The 20,921-nt window shown below is 45.6% G+C and overlaps 1 protein-coding gene across 1 annotated transcript in view; it reads right to left on the reverse strand.

Annotated features, from left to right (window-relative positions):
* dhx9 (DEAH (Asp-Glu-Ala-His) box helicase 9) overlaps window positions 1-20,921 on the reverse strand; it is a 90,028-nt gene that overhangs the window by 15,486 nt on the left and 53,621 nt on the right. Inside the window, exons 23-26 of the mRNA XM_072440521.1 lie at window positions 20,765-20,892; window positions 17,377-17,606; window positions 17,182-17,297; window positions 12,444-12,641 (exon numbers count right to left, since the gene is read on the reverse strand). Of these exons, the coding sequence (XP_072296622.1) occupies window positions 12,444-12,641; window positions 17,182-17,297; window positions 17,377-17,606; window positions 20,765-20,892 (672 nt within the window). The remainder of the gene's footprint in view (window positions 1-12,443; window positions 12,642-17,181; window positions 17,298-17,376; window positions 17,607-20,764; window positions 20,893-20,921) is intronic.

Raw genomic sequence — 20,921 nt, forward strand, 5'->3', positions numbered from 1 at the left:
TAGAGCTTTATACCACTCTGAGGTGTGTCTTTAGAGCTTTATAACTCTGAGGTGTGTCTTTAGAGCTTTATACACTCTGAGGTGCGTCTTTAGAGCTTTATACACTCTGAGGTGCGTCTTTAGAGCTTTATAACACTCTGAGGTGCGTCTTTAGAGCTTTATACACTCTGAGGTGTTTCTTTAGAGCTTTATACCACTCTGAGGTGTGTCTTTAGAGCTTTATACCACTCTGAGGTGTGTCTTTAGAGCTTTATAACACTCTGAGATGTGTCTTTAGAGCTTTATACACTCTGAGGTGTGTCTTTAGAGCTTTATACACTCTGAGGTGTGTCTTTAGAGCTTTATAACACTCTGAGGTGTGTCTTTAGAGCTTTATAACACTCTGAGATGTGTCTTTAGAGCTTTATACACTCTGAGGTGTGTCTTTAGAGCTTTATACACTCTGAGGTGTGTCTTTAGAGCTTTATACACTGAGGTGTGTCTTTAGAGCTTTATACACTCTGAGGTGTGTCTTTAGAGCTTTATAACTCTGAGGTGCGTCTTTAGAGCTTTATACACTCTGAGGTGCGTCTTTAGAGCTTTATACACTCTGAGGTGCGTCTTTAGAGCTTTATAACACTCTGAGGTGTGTCTTTAGAGCTTTATACACTCTGAGGTGCGTCTTTAGAGCTTTATACACTCTGAGGTGCGTCTTTAGAGCTTTATAACACTCTGAGGTGCGTCTTTAGAGCTTTATAACACTCTGAGGTGCGTCTTTAGAGCTTTATACACTCTGAGGTGCGTCTTTAGAGCTTTATACACTCTGAGGTGCGTCTTTAGAGCTTTATACACTCTGAGGTGTGTCTTTAGAGCTTTATAACACTCTGAGGTGCGTCTTTAGAGCTTTATAACACTCTGAGGTGCGTCTTTAGAGCTTTATAACACTCTGAGGTGCGTCTTTAGAGCTTTATAACACTGAGGTGTGTCTTTAGAGCTTTATACACACTGAGGTGTGTCTTTAGAGCTTTATACACTCTGAGGTGTGTCTTTAGAGCTTTATAACACTCTGAGGTGCGTCTTTAGAGCTTTATACACTCTGAGGTGTGTCTTTAGAGCTTTATACACTCTGAGGTGTGTCTTTAGAGCTTTATACACTCTGAGGTGTGTCTTTAGAGCTTTATAACACTCTGAGGTGCGTCTTTAGAGCTTTATAACACTGAGGTGTGTCTTTAGAGCTTTATACCACTCTGAGGTGTGTCTTTAGAGCTTTATACACTCTAAGGTGTGTCTTTAGAGCTTTATAACACTCTGAAGTGTGTCTTTAGAGCTTTATAACACTCTGAGGTGTGTCTTTAGAGCTTTATACACTCTGAGGTGTGTCTTTAGAGCTTTATACAACTCTGAGGTGTGTCTTTAGAGCTTTATACAACTCTGAGGTGTGTCTTTAGAGCTTTACACCGCTCTGAGGTGTGTCTTAAGAGCTTTATACGCTCTGAGGTGTGTCTTTAGAGCTTTATACACTCTGAGGTGTGTCTTTAGAGCTTTATACCGCTCTGAGGTGTGTCTTTAGAGCTTTATACACTCTGAGGTGTGTCTTTAGAGCTTTATACCACTCTAAGGTGTGTCTTTAGAGCTTTATACACTGAGGTGCGTCTTTAGAGCTTTATACACTCCGAGGTGCGTCTTTAGAGCTTTATAACACTCTGAGGTGCGTCTTTAGAGCTTTATACACTCTGAGGTGTGTCTTTAGAGCTTTATACACTCTGAGGTGTTTCTTTAGAGCTTTATACCACTCTGAGGTGTGTCTTTAGAGCTTTATACCACTCTGAGGTGTGTCTTTAGAGCTTTATACACTCTGAGGTGTTTCTTTAGAGCTTTATACCACTCTGAGGTGCGTCTTTAGAGCTTTATAACACTCTGAGGTGCGTCTTTAGAGCTTTATACACTCTGAGGTGCGTCTTTAGAGCTTTATAACACTCTGAGGTGTGTCTTTAGAGCTTTATACACTCTAAGGTGTGTCTTTAGAGCTTTATAACACTCTGAAGTGTGTCTTTAGAGCTTAATACACTCTGAGGTGTGTCTTTAGAGCTTTATACCACTCTGAGGTGTGTCTTTAGAGCTTTATACACTATGAGGTGTGTTTTTAGAGCTTTATACACTGAGGTGTGTCTTTAGAGCTTTATACACTCTGAGGTGTGTCTTTAGAGCTTTATACACTCTGAGGTGTGTCTTTAGAGCTTTATACCACTCTGAGGTGCGTCTTTAGAGCTTTATAACACTCTGAGGTGTGTCTTTAGAGCTTTATAACACTCTGAGGTGCGTCTTTAGAGCTTTATACACTCTGAGGTGCGTCTTTAGAGCTTTACACACTCTGAGGTGTGTCTTTAGAGCTTTATAACACTCTGAGGTGCGTCTTTAGAGCTTTATACACTCTGAGGTGTTTCTTTAGAGCTTTATACCACTCTGAGGTGTGTCTTTAGAGCTTTATACCACTCTGAGGTGTGTCTTTAGAGCTTTATAACACTCTGAGATGTGTCTTTAGAGCTTTATACACTCTGAGGTGTGTCTTTAGAGCTTTATACACTCTGAGGTGTGTCTTTAGAGCTTTATAACACTCTGAGGTGTGTCTTTAGAGCTTTATAACACTCTGAGATGTGTCTTTAGAGCTTTATACACTCTGAGGTGTTTCTTTAGAGCTTTATACACTCTGAGGTGTGTCTTTAGAGCTTTATACACTGAGGTGTGTCTTTAGAGCTTAGAGCTTTATACACTCTGAGGTGTGTCTTTAGAGCTTTATACACTCTGAGGTGCGTCTTTAGAGCTTTATAACACTCTGAGGTGTGTCTTTAGAGCTTTATACACTCTGAGGTGTGTCTTTAGAGCTTTATACACTCTGAGGTGTGTCTTTAGAGCTTTATAACACTCTGAGGTGCGTCTTTAGAGCTTTATAACACTCTGAGGTGCGTCTTTAGAGCTTTATAACACTCTGAGGTGCGTCTTTAGAGCTTTATACACTCTGAGGTGCGTCTTTAGAGCTTTATACACTCTGAGGTGCGTCTTTAGAGCTTTATACACTCTGAGGTGCGTCTTTAGAGCTTTATAACACTCTGAGGTGCGTCTTTAGAGCTTTATAACACTCTGAGGTGCGTCTTTAGAGCTTTATAACACTCTGAGGTGCGTCTTTAGAGCTTTATAACACTGAGGTGTGTCTTTAGAGCTTTATACACTCTGAGGTGTGTCTTTAGAGCTTTATACACTCTGAGGTGTGTCTTTAGAGCTTTATACACTCTAAGGTGTGTCTTTAGAGCTTTATAACACTCTGAGGTGTGTCTTTAGAGCTTTATACACTCTGAGGTGTGTCTTTAGAGCTTTATACAACTCTGAGGTGTGTCTTTAGAGCTTTATACAACTCTGAGGTGTGTCTTTAGAGCTTTACACCGCTCTGAGGTGTGTCTTTAGAGCTTTATACGCTATGAGGTGTGTCTTTAGAGCTTTATACGCTCTGAGGTGTGTCTTTAGAGCTTTATACACTCTGAGGTGTGTCTTTAGAGCTTTATACCACTCTGAGGTGTGTCTTTAGAGCTTTATAACTCTGAGGTGTGTCTTTAGAGCTTTATACACTCTGAGGTGCGTCTTTAGAGCTTTATACACTCTGAGGTGCGTCTTTAGAGCTTTATAACACTCTGAGGTGCGTCTTTAGAGCTTTATACACTCTGAGGTGTTTCTTTAGAGCTTTATACCACTCTGAGGTGTGTCTTTAGAGCTTTATACCACTCTGAGGTGTGTCTTTAGAGCTTTATAACACTCTGAGATGTGTCTTTAGAGCTTTATACACTCTGAGGTGTGTCTTTAGAGCTTTATACACTCTGAGGTGTGTCTTTAGAGCTTTATAACACTCTGAGGTGTGTCTTTAGAGCTTTATAACACTCTGAGATGTGTCTTTAGAGCTTTATACACTCTGAGGTGTGTCTTTAGAGCTTTATACACTCTGAGGTGTGTCTTTAGAGCTTTATACACTGAGGTGTGTCTTTAGAGCTTTATACACTCTGAGGTGTGTCTTTAGAGCTTTATAACTCTGAGGTGTGTCTTTAGAGCTTTATACACTCTGAGGTGCGTCTTTAGAGCTTTATACACTCTGAGGTGCGTCTTTAGAGCTTTATAACACTCTGAGGTGTGTCTTTAGAGCTTTATACACTCTGAGGTGTGTCTTTAGAGCTTTATACACTCTGAGGTGCGTCTTTAGAGCTTTATAACACTCTGAGGTGCGTCTTTAGAGCTTTATAACACTCTGAGGTGCGTCTTTAGAGCTTTATAACACTCTGAGGTGCGTCTTTAGAGCTTTATACACTCTGAGGTGCGTCTTTAGAGCTTTATACACTCTGAGGTGTGTCTTTAGAGCTTTATAACACTCTGAGGTGCGTCTTTAGAGCTTTATAACACTCTGAGGTGCGTCTTTAGAGCTTTATAACACTCTGAGGTGCGTCTTTAGAGCTTTATAACACTGAGGTGTGTCTTTAGAGCTTTATACACTCTGAGGTGTGTCTTTAGAGCTTTATACACTCTGAGGTGTGTCTTTAGAGCTTTATAACACTCTGAGGTGCGTCTTTAGAGCTTTATACACTCTGAGGTGTGTCTTTAGAGCTTTATACACTCTGAGGTGTGTCTTTAGAGCTTTATACACTCTGAGGTGTGTCTTTAGAGCTTTATAACACTCTGAGGTGCGTCTTTAGAGCTTTATAACACTGAGGTGTGTCTTTAGAGCTTTATACACTCTAAGGTGTGTCTTTAGAGCTTTATAACACTCTGAAGTGTGTCTTTAGAGCTTTATAACACTCTGAGGTGTGTCTTTAGAGCTTTATACACTCTGAGGTGTGTCTTTAGAGCTTTATACAACTCTGAGGTGTGTCTTTAGAGCTTTATACAACTCTGAGGTGTGTCTTTAGAGCTTTACACCGCTCTGAGGTGTGTCTTAAGAGCTTTATACGCTCTGAGGTGTGTCTTTAGAGCTTTATACACTCTGAGGTGTGTCTTTAGAGCTTTATACCGCTCTGAGGTGTGTCTTTAGAGCTTTATACGCTATGAGGTGTGTCTTTAGAGCTTTATACGCTCTGAGGTGTGTCTTTAGAGCTTTATACACTCTGAGGTGTGTCTTTAGAGCTTTATACCACTCTGAGGTGTGTCTTTAGAGCTTTATAACTCTGAGGTGTGTCTTTAGAGCTTTATACACTCTGAGGTGCGTCTTTAGAGCTTTATACACTCTGAGGTGCGTCTTTAGAGCTTTATAACACTCTGAGGTGCGTCTTTAGAGCTTTATACACTCTGAGGTGTTTCTTTAGAGCTTTATACCACTCTGAGGTGTGTCTTTAGAGCTTTATACCACTCTGAGGTGTGTCTTTAGAGCTTTATAACACTCTGAGATGTGTCTTTAGAGCTTTATACACTCTGAGGTGTGTCTTTAGAGCTTTATACACTCTGAGGTGTGTCTTTAGAGCTTTATAACACTCTGAGGTGTGTCTTTAGAGCTTTATAACACTCTGAGATGTGTCTTTAGAGCTTTATACACTCTGAGGTGTGTCTTTAGAGCTTTATACACTCTGAGGTGTGTCTTTAGAGCTTTATACACTGAGGTGTGTCTTTAGAGCTTTATACACTCTGAGGTGTGTCTTTAGAGCTTTATAACTCTGAGGTGTGTCTTTAGAGCTTTATACACTCTGAGGTGCGTCTTTAGAGCTTTATACACTCTGAGGTGCGTCTTTAGAGCTTTATAACACTCTGAGGTGTGTCTTTAGAGCTTTATACACTCTGAGGTGTGTCTTTAGAGCTTTATACACTCTGAGGTGCGTCTTTAGAGCTTTATAACACTCTGAGGTGCGTCTTTAGAGCTTTATAACACTCTGAGGTGCGTCTTTAGAGCTTTATAACACTCTGAGGTGCGTCTTTAGAGCTTTATACACTCTGAGGTGCGTCTTTAGAGCTTTATACACTCTGAGGTGTGTCTTTAGAGCTTTATAACACTCTGAGGTGCGTCTTTAGAGCTTTATAACACTCTGAGGTGCGTCTTTAGAGCTTTATAACACTCTGAGGTGCGTCTTTAGAGCTTTATAACACTGAGGTGTGTCTTTAGAGCTTTATACACTCTGAGGTGTGTCTTTAGAGCTTTATACACTCTGAGGTGTGTCTTTAGAGCTTTATAACACTCTGAGGTGCGTCTTTAGAGCTTTATACACTCTGAGGTGTGTCTTTAGAGCTTTATACACTCTGAGGTGTGTCTTTAGAGCTTTATACACTCTGAGGTGTGTCTTTAGAGCTTTATAACACTCTGAGGTGCGTCTTTAGAGCTTTATAACACTGAGGTGTGTCTTTAGAGCTTTATACACTCTAAGGTGTGTCTTTAGAGCTTTATAACACTCTGAAGTGTGTCTTTAGAGCTTTATAACACTCTGAGGTGTGTCTTTAGAGCTTTATACACTCTGAGGTGTGTCTTTAGAGCTTTATACAACTCTGAGGTGTGTCTTTAGAGCTTTATACAACTCTGAGGTGTGTCTTTAGAGCTTTACACCGCTCTGAGGTGTGTCTTAAGAGCTTTATACGCTCTGAGGTGTGTCTTTAGAGCTTTATACACTCTGAGGTGTGTCTTTAGAGCTTTATACCGCTCTGAGGTGTGTCTTTAGAGCTTTATACACTCTGAGGTGTGTCTTTAGAGCTTTATACCACTCTAAGGTGTGTCTTTAGAGCTTTATACACTGAGGTGCGTCTTTAGAGCTTTATACACTCCGAGGTGCGTCTTTAGAGCTTTATAACACTCTGAGGTGCGTCTTTAGAGCTTTATACACTCTGAGGTGTGTCTTTAGAGCTTTATACACTCTGAGGTGTTTCTTTAGAGCTTTATACCACTCTGAGGTGTGTCTTTAGAGCTTTATACCACTCTGAGGTGTGTCTTTAGAGCTTTATACACTCTGAGGTGTTTCTTTAGAGCTTTATACCACTCTGAGGTGTGTCTTTAGAGCTTTATACCACTCTGAGGTGTGTCTTTAGAGCTTTATACACTCTGAGGTGTTTCTTTAGAGCTTTATACCACTCTGAGGTGTGTCTTTAGAGCTTTATAACACTCTGAGGTGCGTCTTTAGAGCTTTATACACTCTGAGGTGCGTCTTTAGAGCTTTATAACACTCTGAGGTGTGTCTTTAGAGCTTTATACACTCTAAGGTGTGTCTTTAGAGCTTTATAACACTCTGAAGTGTGTCTTTAGAGCTTAATACACTCTGAGGTGTGTCTTTAGAGCTTTATACCACTCTGAGGTGTGTCTTTAGAGCTTTATACACTATGAGGTGTGTTTTTAGAGCTTTATACACTGAGGTGTGTCTTTAGAGCTTTATACACTCTGAGGTGTGTCTTTAGAGCTTTATACACTCTGAGGTGTGTCTTTAGAGCTTTATACCACTCTGAGGTGCGTCTTTAGAGCTTTATAACACTCTGAGGTGTGTCTTTAGAGCTTTATAACACTCTGAGGTGCGTCTTTAGAGCTTTATACACTCTGAGGTGCGTCTTTAGAGCTTTACACACTCTGAGGTGTGTCTTTAGAGCTTTATAACACTCTGAGGTGCGTCTTTAGAGCTTTATAACACTCTGAGGTGCGTCTTTAGAGCTTTATACACTCTGAGGTGCGTCTTTAGAGCTTTATACACTCTGAGGTGCGTCTTTAGAGCTTTATAACACTCTGAGGTGTGTCTTTAGAGCTTTATACACTCTAAGGTGTGTCTTTAGAGCTTTATAACACTCTGAAGTGTGTCTTTAGAGCTTTATACACTCTGAGGTGCGTCTTTAGAGCTTTATAACACTCTGAGGTGCGTCTTTAGAGCTTTATACCACTCTGAGGTGTGTCTTTAGAGCTTTATACGCTCTGAGGTGTGTCTTTAGAGCTTTATACGCTCTGAGGTGTGTCTTTAGAGCTTTATACACTCTGAGGTGTGTCTTTAGAGCTTTATAACTCTGAGGTGTGTCTTTAGAGCTTTATAACTCTGAGGTGTGTCTTTAGAGCTTTATACACTCTGAGGTGTGTCTTTAGAGCTTTATACACTCTGAGGTGCGTCTTTAGAGCTTTATAACACTCTGAGGTGTGTCTTTAGAGCTTTATACACTCTGAGGTGTGTCTTTAGAGCTTTATACACTCTGAGGTGTGTCTTTAGAGCTTTATAACACTCTGAGGTGTGTCTTTAGAGCTTTATAACACTCTGAGATGTGTCTTTAGAGCTTTATACACTCTGAGGTGTGTCTTTAGAGCTTTATACACTCTGAGGTGTGTCTTTAGAGCTTTATACACTCTGAGGTGTGTCTTTAGAGCTTTATACACTCTGAGGTGTGTCTTTAGAGCGTTATACACTCTGAGGTGTGTCTTTAGAGCTTTATAACTCTGAGGTGTGTCTTTAGAGCTTTATACACTCTGAGGTGTGTCTTTAGAGCTTTATACACTCTGAGGTGCGTCTTTAGAGCTTTATAACACTCTGAGGTGCGTCTTTAGAGCTTTATACACTCTGAGGTGTGTCTTTAGAGCTTTATACACTCTGAGGTGTGTCTTTAGAGCTTTATACACTCTGAGGTGCGTCTTTAGAGCTTTATACACTCTGAGGTGCGTCTTTAGAGCTTTATAACACTCTGAGGTGCGTCTTTAGAGCTTTATACCACTCTGAGGTGCGTCTTTAGAGCTTTATAACACTCTGAGGTGCGTCTTTAGAGCTTTATACACTCTGAGGTGTGTCTTTAGAGCTTTATACACTCTGAGGTGTGTCTTTAGAGCTTTATAACACTCTGAGGTGCGTCTTTAGAGCTTTATAACACTGAGGTGTGTCTTTAGAGCTTTATACACTCTGAGGTGTGTCTTTAGAGCTTTATAACACTCTGAGGTGTGTCTTTAGAGCTTTATAACACTCTGAGGTGCGTCTTTAGAGCTTTATACACTCTGAGGTGTGTCTTTAGAGCTTTATAACACTTTGAGGTGTGTCTTTAGAGCTTTATAACACTCTGAGGTGCGTCTTTAGAGCTTTATAACACTGAGGTGTGTCTTTAGAGCTTTATACACTCTGAGGTGTGTCTTTAGAGCTTTATACACTCTGAGGTGTGTCTTTAGAGCTTTATACACTCTGAGGTGTGTCTTTAGAGCTTTATAACACTCTGAGGTGTGTCTTTAGAACTTTATACCGCTCTGAGGTGTGTCTTTAGAGCTTTATAACACTCTGAGGTGTGTCTTTAGAGCTTTATACCACTCTGAGGTGTGTCTTTAGAGCTTTATAACACTCTGAGGTGTGTCTTTAGAGCCTTATACACTCTGCTTGTTTGGTTAAGATTACATGATTTTGCATTCTTAACTATTTCCTGTGAAGTCAGATCATTAGTTTTTCCTCTTATATTTTTTGTTTCCCGTAGCATTTTAGGACTTCCCTTCTTGCGGTGGTTTTTCTCCAACAATTTAAGTTTTTCTTGCAGATCTTTTAGTTTTTTTTGTTTCTTTTTCCCGGAGGCTATGTCTATAATTTGTCCTTTCAACACTGCTTCTGAAGCGTCCCAAAGGAGGCGGAGACATTTCCCAGTATCATTTTCCTCCAGAGAAGTCTTAATGTTGTTGGACCTTTTGTCCTTAAACAAAGGGTCATTGAACCTCCAACTGTGATTTTACATCTTTCCTCCAAATCTACAGAAATGTAGAGCTGGATCTCTGAGCTCTATTGTGTCTTTATTGAGAATAAAAAAGTCATATATTCTGGAATAGAGTGTATGTGGATTAGAACATGGCGCCCCCTAGTGTTCATCTCCCTCCACATGTCAATCAATCCTATTCTCTTCTCCAAGCTTGAAATGTGTTCGTTGTCAGATCATCATGTTCATGGTGGACCTTTGGCTCTTCATCATGTTCATGCTGGACCTTTGGCTCTTCATCATGTTCATGCTGGACCTTTGGCTCTTCATCATGTTCAAGAGCCAAAGGTCATCATGTTCATGCTGGACCTTTGGCTCTTCATCATGTTCATGCTGGACCTTTGGCTCTTCATCATGTTCATGCTGGACCTTTGGCTCTTCATCATGTTCATGGTGGACCTTTGGCTCTTCATCATGTTCATGCTGGACCTTTGGCTCTTCATCATGTTCATGCTGGACCTTTGGCTCTTCATCATGTTCATGCTGGACCTTTGGCTCTTCATCATGTTCATGCTGGACCTTTGGCTCTTCATCATGTTCATGCTGGACCTTTGGCTCTTCATCATGTTCATGCTGGACCTTTGGCTCTTCATCATGTTCATGCTGGACCTTTGGCTCTTCATCATGTTCATGCTGGACCTTTGGCTCTTCATCATGTTCATGCTGGACCTTTGGCTCTTCATCATGTTCATGCTGGACCTTTGGCTCTTCATCATGTTCATGCTGGACCTTTGGCTCTTCATCATGTTCATGCTGGACCTTTGGCTCTTCATCATGTTCATGCTGGACCTTTGGCTCTTACCTTTGGCTCTTCATCATGTTCATGCTGGACCTTTGGCTCTTCATCATGTTCATGCTGGACCTTTGGCTCTTCATCATGTTCATGCTGGACCTTTGGCTCTTCATCATGTTCATGCTGGACCTTTGGCTCTTCATCATGTTCATGGTGGACCTTTGGCTCTTCATCATGTTCATGCTGGACCTTTGGCTCTTCATCATGTTCATGCTGGACCTTTGGCTCTTCATCATGTTCATGCTGGACCTTTGGCTCTTCATCATGTTCATGCTGGACCTTTGGCTCTTCATCATGTTCATGCTGGACCTTTGGCTCTTCATCATGTTCATGGTGGACCTTTGGCTCTTCATCATGTTCATGCTGGACCTTTGGCTCTTCATCATGTTCATGCTGGACCTTTGGCTCTTCATCATGTTCATGCTGGACCTTTGGCTCTTCATCATGTTCATGCTGGACCTTTGGCTCTTCATCATGTTCATGCTGGACCTTTGGCTCTTCATCATGTTCATGCTGGACCTTTGGCTCTTCATCATGTTCATGCTGGACCTTTGGCTCTTCATCATGTTCATGCTGGACCTTTGGCTCTTCATCATGTTCATGCTGGACCTTTGGCTCTTCATCATGTTCATGCTGGACCTTTGGCTCTTCATCATGTTCATGCTGGACCTTTGGCTCTTCATCATGTTCATGCTGGACCTTTGGCTCTTCATCATGTTCATGCTGGACCTTTGGCTCTTCATCATGTTCATGCTGGACCTTTGGCTCTTCATCATGTTCATGCTGGACCTTTGGCTCTTCATCATGTTCATGCTGGACCTTTGGCTCTTCATCATGTTCATGCTGGACCTTTGGCTCTTCATCATGTTCATGCTGGACCTTTGGCTCTTCATCATGTTCATGCTGGACCTTTGGCTCTTCATCATGTTCATGCTGGACCTTTGGCTCTTACCTTTGGCTCTTCATCATGTTCATGCTGGACCTTTGGCTCTTCATCATGTTCATGCTGGACCTTTGGCTCTTCATCATGTTCATGCTGGACCTTTGGCTCTTCATCATGTTCATGCTGGACCTTTGGCTCTTCATCATGTTCATGGTGGACCTTTGGCTCTTCATCATGTTCATGCTGGACCTTTGGCTCTTCATCATGTTCATGCTGGACCTTTGGCTCTTCATCATGTTCATGCTGGACCTTTGGCTCTTCATCATGTTCATGCTGGACCTTTGGCTCTTCATCATGTTCATGCTGGACCTTTGGCTCTTCATCATGTTCATGCTGGACCTTTGGCTCTTCATCATGTTCATGGTGGACCTTTGGCTCTTCATCATGTTCATGCTGGACCTTTGGCTCTTCATCATGTTCATGCTGGACCTTTGGCTCTTCATCATGTTCATGCTGGACCTTTGGCTCTTCATCATGTTCATGCTGGACCTTTGGCTCTTCATCATGTTCATGCTGGACCTTTGGCTCTTCATCATGTTCATGCTGGACCTTTGGCTCTTCATCATGTTCATGCTGGACCTTTGGCTCTTCATCATGTTCATGCTGGACCTTTGGCTCTTCATCATGTTCATGCTGGACCTTTGGCTCTTCATCATGTTCATGCTGGACCTTTGGCTCTTCATCATGTTCATGCTGGACCTTTGGCTCTTACCTTTGGCTCTTCATCATGTTCATGCTGGACCTTTGGCTCTTCATCATGTTCATGCTGGACCTTTGGCTCTTCATCATGTTCATGCTGGACCTTTGGCTCTTCATCATGTTCATGCTGGACCTTTGGCTCTTCATCATGTTCATGCTGGACCTTTGGCTCTTCATCATGTTCATGCTGGACCTTTGGCTCTTCATCATGTTCATGCTGGACCTTTGGCTCTTCATCATGTTCATGCTGGACCTTTGGCTCTTCATCATGTTCATGCTGGACCTTTGGCTCTTACCTTTGGCTCTTCATCATGTTCATGCTGGACCTTTGGCTCTTACCTTTGGCTCTTCATCATGTTCATGCCGACAGCCGTGGGGTTGGAGATCTGTCGGATGAGGTTGATGAGGCGTTGGGTGGGCGGGTCCATCTGTCTGATGTACTCGGGGTCTTTGGTCACCTGCACCACCTGAGCCTCCAGAGCGGCCCTCAGGCCCAAGACTCCACCTGCCACATCGTGAGGGACGCGCAGCTTTATCCTGGAGACACATTTACACATGATTTAGTGTAAGAAGAATAATATTACTACTATTACTATGAATAACTAAGTCTGAGTCTTTTTTCAAGTTTTACTTTTCAAAGACAATGGAGCTCAACAGACGTCACTGTGATGGACATTGTCCCACCGACTTTACTAAGGATGACCACAATGTCAACACTTTTATTTAAAAAGAACATTTGAGAAAGTCCTAAGCTACACGCTATAAAGCTTTTGAAACATTTCCTGCAGCTGTTCAGAGGCTGGTCCTGCAGCTGTTCAGAGGCTGGTCCTGCAGCTGTTCAGAGGCTGGTCCTGCAGTTGTTCAGAGGAGACACATAAGTGATGGCACAGGTGCACTGTTTATGGAAATGATCAACTTTGAAAATGTCTCATGTTTTAATGTAAATGATTTGTTGAACTCTGTTACATATAGTGTTTTGAATGTTCTGGACACCATCGCCCCTGTGAAGGCTAAAATGTTCAAAATAAGCAGAAGTTGCCATGGAGACATGATGATTGGGTCAGGGCACAGAAAAGGGAGTGCCGCAGGGCCGAACGGAAATGGCGCAAGTCAAAGCTCCAGGTTCAAAAAGAGATTTACAAAGAGAAGCTGAACATGTACAACCTAATCTTATGTAGAACTAGGGAAAGATATTTTTCTGAAATAATTGGAAGCTGCAGTAACAACGGGCGTGTCCTGTTGCCACAGTAACAGATGAACAAACCCTCCAGCTCAGCTGCCGTTAGAACTCATTTCCACATCAAGTGTAATGAGTTTGCATTATTCTTTAATGACAAAGTTCAGGGCATTAAAAATGCTATAAATCCCACAATGCAAAAAATTACCCTAAAACCACCAAGACACTTAGAGCTAACTCACTTTGCACCAGTAACTGACAAAACTGTCCATGAGATCATCACCAGTCTGACTTCATATACATGCTGCCTCCATGTGTGAGCCTCCAGATTTCTAAAGTCTGTGCTGAACAGTTTGTTAGCACCATTCACTCACATAGTTAACATGTCGCTTCAATCTGGAACATTCCCAATGTCTTTGAAAACTGCGGTCATAAAGCCTCTCCTAAAGAAGAGCAGGGGTCAGGGGGAGTGGTCATAAAGCCTCTCCTAAAGAAGAGCAGGGGTCAGGGGGAGTGGTCATAAAGCCTCTCCTAAAGAAGAGCAGGGGTCAGGGGGAGTGGTCATAAAGCCTCTCCTAAAGAAGAGCAGGGGTCAGGGGGAGTGGTCATAAAGCCTCTCCTAAAGAAGAGCAGGGGTCAGGGGGAGTGGTCATAAAGCCTCTCCTAAAGAAGAGCAGGGGTCAGGGGGAGTGGTCATAAAGCCTCTCCTAAAGAAGAGCAGGGGTCAGGGGGAGTGGTCATAAAGCCTCTCCTAAAGAAGAGCAGGGGTCAGGGGGAGTGGTCATAAAGCCTCTCCTAAAGAAGAGCAGGGGTCAGGGGGAGTGGTCATAAAGCCTCTCCTAAAGAAGTGCAGGGGTCAGGGGGAGTGGTCAGGGGGAGTGGTCAGGGGCAGTGGTCAGGGGCAGTGGCAGTACTGAGTCCTGACCAGTCCATCTCTAATCTGACATTTTGGGCCAAAGTCCTTTCACAGATTTCTTCTTAATAAACAACTCATTAGATGTTTTTCAGGTTTTAGACCTCATCACACTGAGGCTGCTGTTGTCACGGTGACTGAGGCTGCTGTTGTCACGGTGACTGAGGCTGCTGTTGTCACGGTGACTGAGGCTGCTGTTGTCACGGTGACTGAGACTGCTGTTGTCACGGTGACTGAGGCTGCTGTTGTCACGGTGACTGAGACTGCTGTTGTCACGGTGACTGAGACTGCTGTTGTCACGGTGACTGAGGCTGCTGTTGTCACGGTGACTGAGGCTGCTGTTGTCACGGTGACTGAGGCTGCTGTTGTCACGGTGACTGAGGCTGCTGTTGTCACGGTGACTGAGGCTGCTGTTGTCACGGTGACTGAGACTGCTGTTGTCACGGTGACTGAGACTGCTGTTGTCACGGTGACTGAGGCTGCTGTTGTCACGGTGACTGAGGCTGCTGTTGTCACGGTGACTGAGGCTGCTGTTGTCACGGTGACTGAGACTGCTGTTGTCACGGTGACTGAGGCTGCTGTTGTCACGGTGACTGAGGCTGCTGTTGTCACGGTGACTGAGACTGCTGTTGTCACGGTGACTGAGGCTGCTGTTGTCACGGTGACTGAGACTGCTGTTGTCACGGTGACTGAGACTGCTGTCATGGTGACTGAGACTACTGTTGTCATGGTGACTGAGACTGCTGTTGTCACGGTGACTGAGACTGCTGTTGTCACGGTGACTGAGGCTGCTGTTGTCACGGTGACTGAGACTGCTGTTGTCATGGTGACTGAGACTACTGCTGTTGTCACGGTGACTGAGACTGCTGTTGTCATGGTGACTGAGACTGCTATTGTCACGGTGACTGAGACTGCTGTTGTCACGGTGACTGAGACTGCTGTTGTCATGGCGACTGAAACTGCTGTTGTCATGGTGACAAATGACATCCTCCTGAACACTGACACGGGCAAAGCCTCAGTCTTAATTCTGTTGGATCTGATGCTGCTTTTGACACTGTCCATCATGGGACCCTCTTACAGAGACTAGAGGACAGGGTGGGCCCCTCTTACAGAGACTAAAGGACTGGGTGGGGCCCTCTTACAGAGACTAGAGGACAGGGTGGGACCCTCTTACAGAGACTAGAGGACAGGGTGGGCCCCTCTTACAGAGACTAGAGGACAGGGTGGGACCCTCTTACAGAGACTAGAGGACTGGGTGGGCCCCTCTTACAGGGACTAGAGGACAGGGTGGGGCCCTCTTACAGAGACTAGAGGACAGGGTGGGACCCTCTTACAGAGACTAGAGGACAGGGTGGGCCCCTCTTACAGAGACTAGAGGACAGGGTAGGACCCTCTTACAGAGACTAGAGGACAGGGTGGGACCCTCTTACAGAGACTAAAGGACTGGGTGGGGCCCTCTTACAGAGACTAGAGGACAGGGTGGGACCCTCTTACAGAGACTAGAGGACAGGGTGGGCCCCTCTTACAGAGACTAGAGGACAGGGTGGACCCCTCTTACAGAGACTAGAGGACAGGGTGGACCCCTCTTACAGAGACTAGAGGACTGGGTGGGCCCCTCTTACAGAGACTAAAGGACTGGGTGGGGCCCTCTTACAGAGACTAGAGGACAGGGTGGGACCCTCTTACAGAGACTAAAGGACTGGGTGGGACCCTCTTACAGAGACTAGAGGACAGGGTGGGACCCTCTTACAGAGACTAGAGGACAGGGTGGGCCCCTCTTACAGAGACTAGAGGACAGGGTGGGCCCCTCTTACAGAGACTAGAGGACAGGGTGGGACCCTCTTACAGAGACTAGAGGACAGGGTGGGACCCTCTTACAGAGACTAGAGGACTGGGTGGGCCCCTCTTACAGAGACTAAAGGACTGGGTGGGGCCCTCTTACAGAGACTAGAGGACTGGGTGGGCCCCTCTTACAGAGACTAAAGGACTGGGTGGGCCCCTCTTACAGAGACTAGAGGACTGGGTGGGCCCCTCTTACAGAGACTAGAGGACAGGGTGGGCCCCTCTTACAGAGACTAGAGGACTGGGTGGGCCCCTCTTACAGAGACTAAAGGACTGGGTGGGCCCCTCTTACAGAGACTAGAGGACTGGGTGGGCCCCTCTTACAGAGACTAGAGGACTGGGTGGGCCCCTCTTACAGAGACTAGAGGACAGGGTGGGACCCTCTTACAGAGACTAGAGGACTGGGTGGGACCCTCTTACAGAGACTAGAGGACAGGGTGGGCCCCTCTTACAGAGACTAGAGGACAGGGTGGGCCCCTCTTACAGAGACTAGAGGACAGGGTGGGCCCCTCTTACAGAGACTAGAGGACTGGGTGGGCCCCTCTTACAGAGACTAGAGGACAGGGTGGAACCCTCTTACAGAGACTAGAGGACTGGGTGGGCATCACTGGCCCCGCCCTAAACTGGTGAAGGTCCTATCTGGAAGACAGGAAGTACTTTGTGTCTCAGACCACATGCCCCTGACCTGTGGGGCGCCCCAAGGGTCAGTCCTGGGTCCCCTTCTGTTCAACCTCTACATGCTGCAGATAGGTCACATGACACGCAGTGAAAATGTATCACATGATGCAGACGAGTCAGATCTATGTTTCACTGTCACAGGTGAATATGGACCAGTGGATTCACTCTGTTTTTATCTTAGATTATAACTCAGTGACAGTTTTGTTTCACTGTGTTTGACTGACAGGATTTTATCTGCTCTTCTCTTTTATGTCTTGAACTGTTTTGTGATTTCAACGTATTTCTTCCTGTCGTGTGACTGTGGACCCAGGACCAGGACTGTGGACCCAGGACCAGGACTGTGGACCCAGACTGTGGACCCAGGACCCGGACTGTGGACCCAGACTGTGGACCCAGACTGTGTGACTCTGTTGCCGGCACCGCGGGGCCCCGCGGTCCTGAAACTATAAACTGTGTGGGCAGCTCACCAATCATCAAGCTCCACGATGTCTCCGTTGGAAGAGATCTTTTTGCATCCAAAGAGCAGCAGCTGCAGAGGGCTGACCACAGTCATGCCTTTGGCTGAAATGGCTCGTGTTCGAATCTGACAGGGGAAAGAAAAAATAGCTCTAAAATAATTCTATTTCACTTCTTTGAATAGAGAATATTAGTGGGGTGTTTACCTTCTCACTGAACACAAAGAAGGGCGAGGGGTAGCTGAGGTCATGGTTGCTGAAGGGGCAGTTGACGGAGGTTTTATGAATGAGTGCGTTGCGTCCCTCTGTGGTCAGGATCTTGCGCTTCTCTTTGTGATAACACACATTGGGATAAGAGCCAAACGTGACCAGAGACACCACCACATCCAGGCTGTTGTCGGGGCCCACAGTGTTGAACGACTGCGTCATCAGGCACTCTGAAAGGAGCAGCGGGTTAGACAGAGCCAAAGGGCCAAAGGGCCAAAGAGCCAAAGGGCCAAAGGGCCAAAGGGCCAAAGGGCCAAAGGGCCAAAGAGTTACCAAAGGGCCAAAGGGCCAAAGAGTTACCAAAGGACCCATGGCATATTCATTAGGCTTAAATTGCAAAATGGCCGTTCGGATTGCGCCTGGTGATTGTAAACACAATATATCATACTGGGCTCAAGTGGCTGCACCACATTTAGATGAGGCTCCATTTGTAAACTAGGAGCCACTGCAGGTGGACACAATGAGACTGGGACTATGTACCAGGTGGACACAATGAGACTGGGACTATGTACATGGTGGACACAATGAGACTGGGACTATGTAGCAGGTGGACACAGTGAGACTGGGACTATGTACCAGGTGGACATAATGAGACTGTACCAGGTGGACACAATGAGACTGGGACTATGTACCAGGTGGACACAATGAGACTGGGACTATGTACCAGGTGGACACAATGAGACTGGGACTATGTACCAGGTGGACACAATGAGACTGGGACTATGTACCAGGTGGACACAATGAGACTGGGACTATGTACCAGGTGGACACAATGAGACTGGGACTATGTACCAGGTGGACACAATGAGACTGGGACTATGTACCAGGTGGACACAATGAGACTGGGACTATGTACCAGGTGGACACAATGAGACTGGGACTATGTACATGGTGGACACAATGAGACTGGGACTATGTACCAGGTGGACACAATGAGACTGGGACTATGTACCAGGTGGACACAATGAGACTGGGACTATGTACATGGTGGACACAATGAGACTGGGACTATGTACCAGGTGGACACAATGAGACTGGGACTATGTACCAGGTGGACACAATGAGACTGGGACTATGTAGCAGGTGGACACAATGAGACTGGGACTATGTACCAGGTGGACACAGTGAGACTGGGACTATGTAGCAGGTGGACACAATGAGACTGGGACTATGTAGCAGGTGGACACAGTGAGACTGGGACTATGTACCAGGTGGACACAGTGAGACTGGGACTATGTACCAGGTGGACATAATGAGACTGTACCAGGTGGACACAATGAGACTGGGACTATGTACCAGGTGGACACAATGAGACTGGGACTATGTACCAGATGGACACAATGAGACTGGGACTATGTACCAGGTGGACACAATGAGACTGGGACTATGTACCAGGTGGACACAGTGAGACTGGGACTATGTACCAGGTGGACACAATGAGACTGGGACTATGTACCAGGTGGACACAGTGAGACTGGGACTATGTACCAGGTGGACACAGTGAGACTGGGACTATGTACCAGGTGGACACAGTGAGACTGGGACTATGTACCAGGTGGACACAGTGAGACTGGGACTATGTACCAGGTGGACACAGTGAGACTGGGACTATGTACCAGGTGGACACAGTGAGACTGGGACTATGTACCAGGTGGACACAATGAGACTGGGACTATGTACCAGGTGGACACAGTGAGACTGGGACTATGTACCAGGTGGACACAGTGAGACTGGGACGATGTACCAGGTGGACACAGTGAGACTGGGACGATGTGACAGGTGGACACAATGAGACTGGGACGATGTGACAGGTGGACACAGTGAGACTGGGACTATGTACCAGGTGGACACAATGAGACTGGGACTATGTACCAGGTGGACACAATGAGACTGGGACTATGTACCAGGTGGACACAATGAGACTGGGACGATGTACCAGGTGGACACAGTGAGACTGGGACTATGTACCAGGTGGACACAATGAGACTGGGACTATGTACCAGGTGGACACAATGAGACTGGGACTATGTACATGGTGGACACAATGAGACTGGGACTATGTACCAGGTGGACACAATGAGACTGGGACTATGTACCAGGTGGACACAATGAGACTGGGACTATGTAGCAGGTGGACACAATGAGACTGGGACTATGTACCAGGTGGACACAGTGAGACTGGGACTATGTAGCAGGTGGACACAATGAGACTGGGACTATGTAGCAGGTGGACACAGTGAGACTGGGACTATGTACCAGGTGGACACAGTGAGACTGGGACTATGTACCAGGTGGACATAATGAGACTGTACCAGGTGGACACAATGAGACTGGGACTATGTACCAGGTGGACACAATGAGACTGGGACTATGTACCAGATGGACACAATGAGACTGGGACTATGTACCAGGTGGACACAATGAGACTGGGACTATGTACCAGGTGGACACAATGAGACTGGGACTATGTACCAGGTGGACACAGTGAGACTGGGACTATGTACCAGGTGGACACAATGAGACTGGGACTATGTACCAGGTGGACACAGTGAGACTGGGACTATGTACCAGGTGGACACAGTGAGACTGGGACTATGTACCAGGTGGACACAGTGAGACTGGGACTATGTACCAGGTGGACACAGTGAGACTGGGACTATGTACCAGGTGGACACAGTGAGACTGGGACTATGTACCAGGTGGACACAATGAGACTGGGACTATGTACCAGGTGGACACAGTGAGACTGGGACTATGTACCAGGTGGACACAGTGAGACTGGGACGATGTACCAGGTGGACACAGTGAGACTGGGACGATGTGACAGGTGGACACAATGAGACTGGGACGATGTGACAGGTGGACACAGTGAGACTGGGACTATGTACCAGGTGGACACAATGAGACTGGGACTATGTACCAGGTGGACACAATGAGACTGGGACTATGTACCAGGTGGACACAATGAGACTGGGACGATGTACCAGGTGGACACAGTGAGACTGGGACTATGTACCAGGTGGACACAATGAGACTGGGACGATGTACCAGGTGGACACAGTGAGACTGGGACTATGTACCAGGTGGACACAATGAGACTGGGACTATGTACCAGGTGGACACAATGAGACTGGGACTATGTACCAGGTGGACACAATGAGACTGGGACGATGTACATTTGTGTAAATATTAAGCCTATTTTACAGCCGGGTTAGGGTTAGGACAGAGAGATGAACCTTCAGCTAACGACAGGACAAAGATGAACCTTCAGCTAACGACAACAGGACAAAGATGAACCTTCAGCTAACGACAGGATTGAGAGATGAACCTTCGGGGAAGCCTGCGTTGACCAGGATGTCCTTCAGCTGGACCTTGGCCTCCCAGGTCATCCTCAGCGTGGACATGTTGAGACGTTTGTGGTCACAGAAACGAGCCTCTGCTTCTTCACCGTTGATCCTGCTCCGGGAGACAAGATTAGAACCACA

This window comes from Eucyclogobius newberryi, unplaced genomic scaffold (assembly GCF_026437365.1).
Source record: "Eucyclogobius newberryi isolate DKJ021-1_F unplaced genomic scaffold, fEucNew1.0.hap1 SCAF_12, whole genome shotgun sequence".
NCBI classification, from domain to species: domain Eukaryota; kingdom Metazoa; phylum Chordata; class Actinopteri; order Gobiiformes; family Gobiidae; genus Eucyclogobius; species Eucyclogobius newberryi.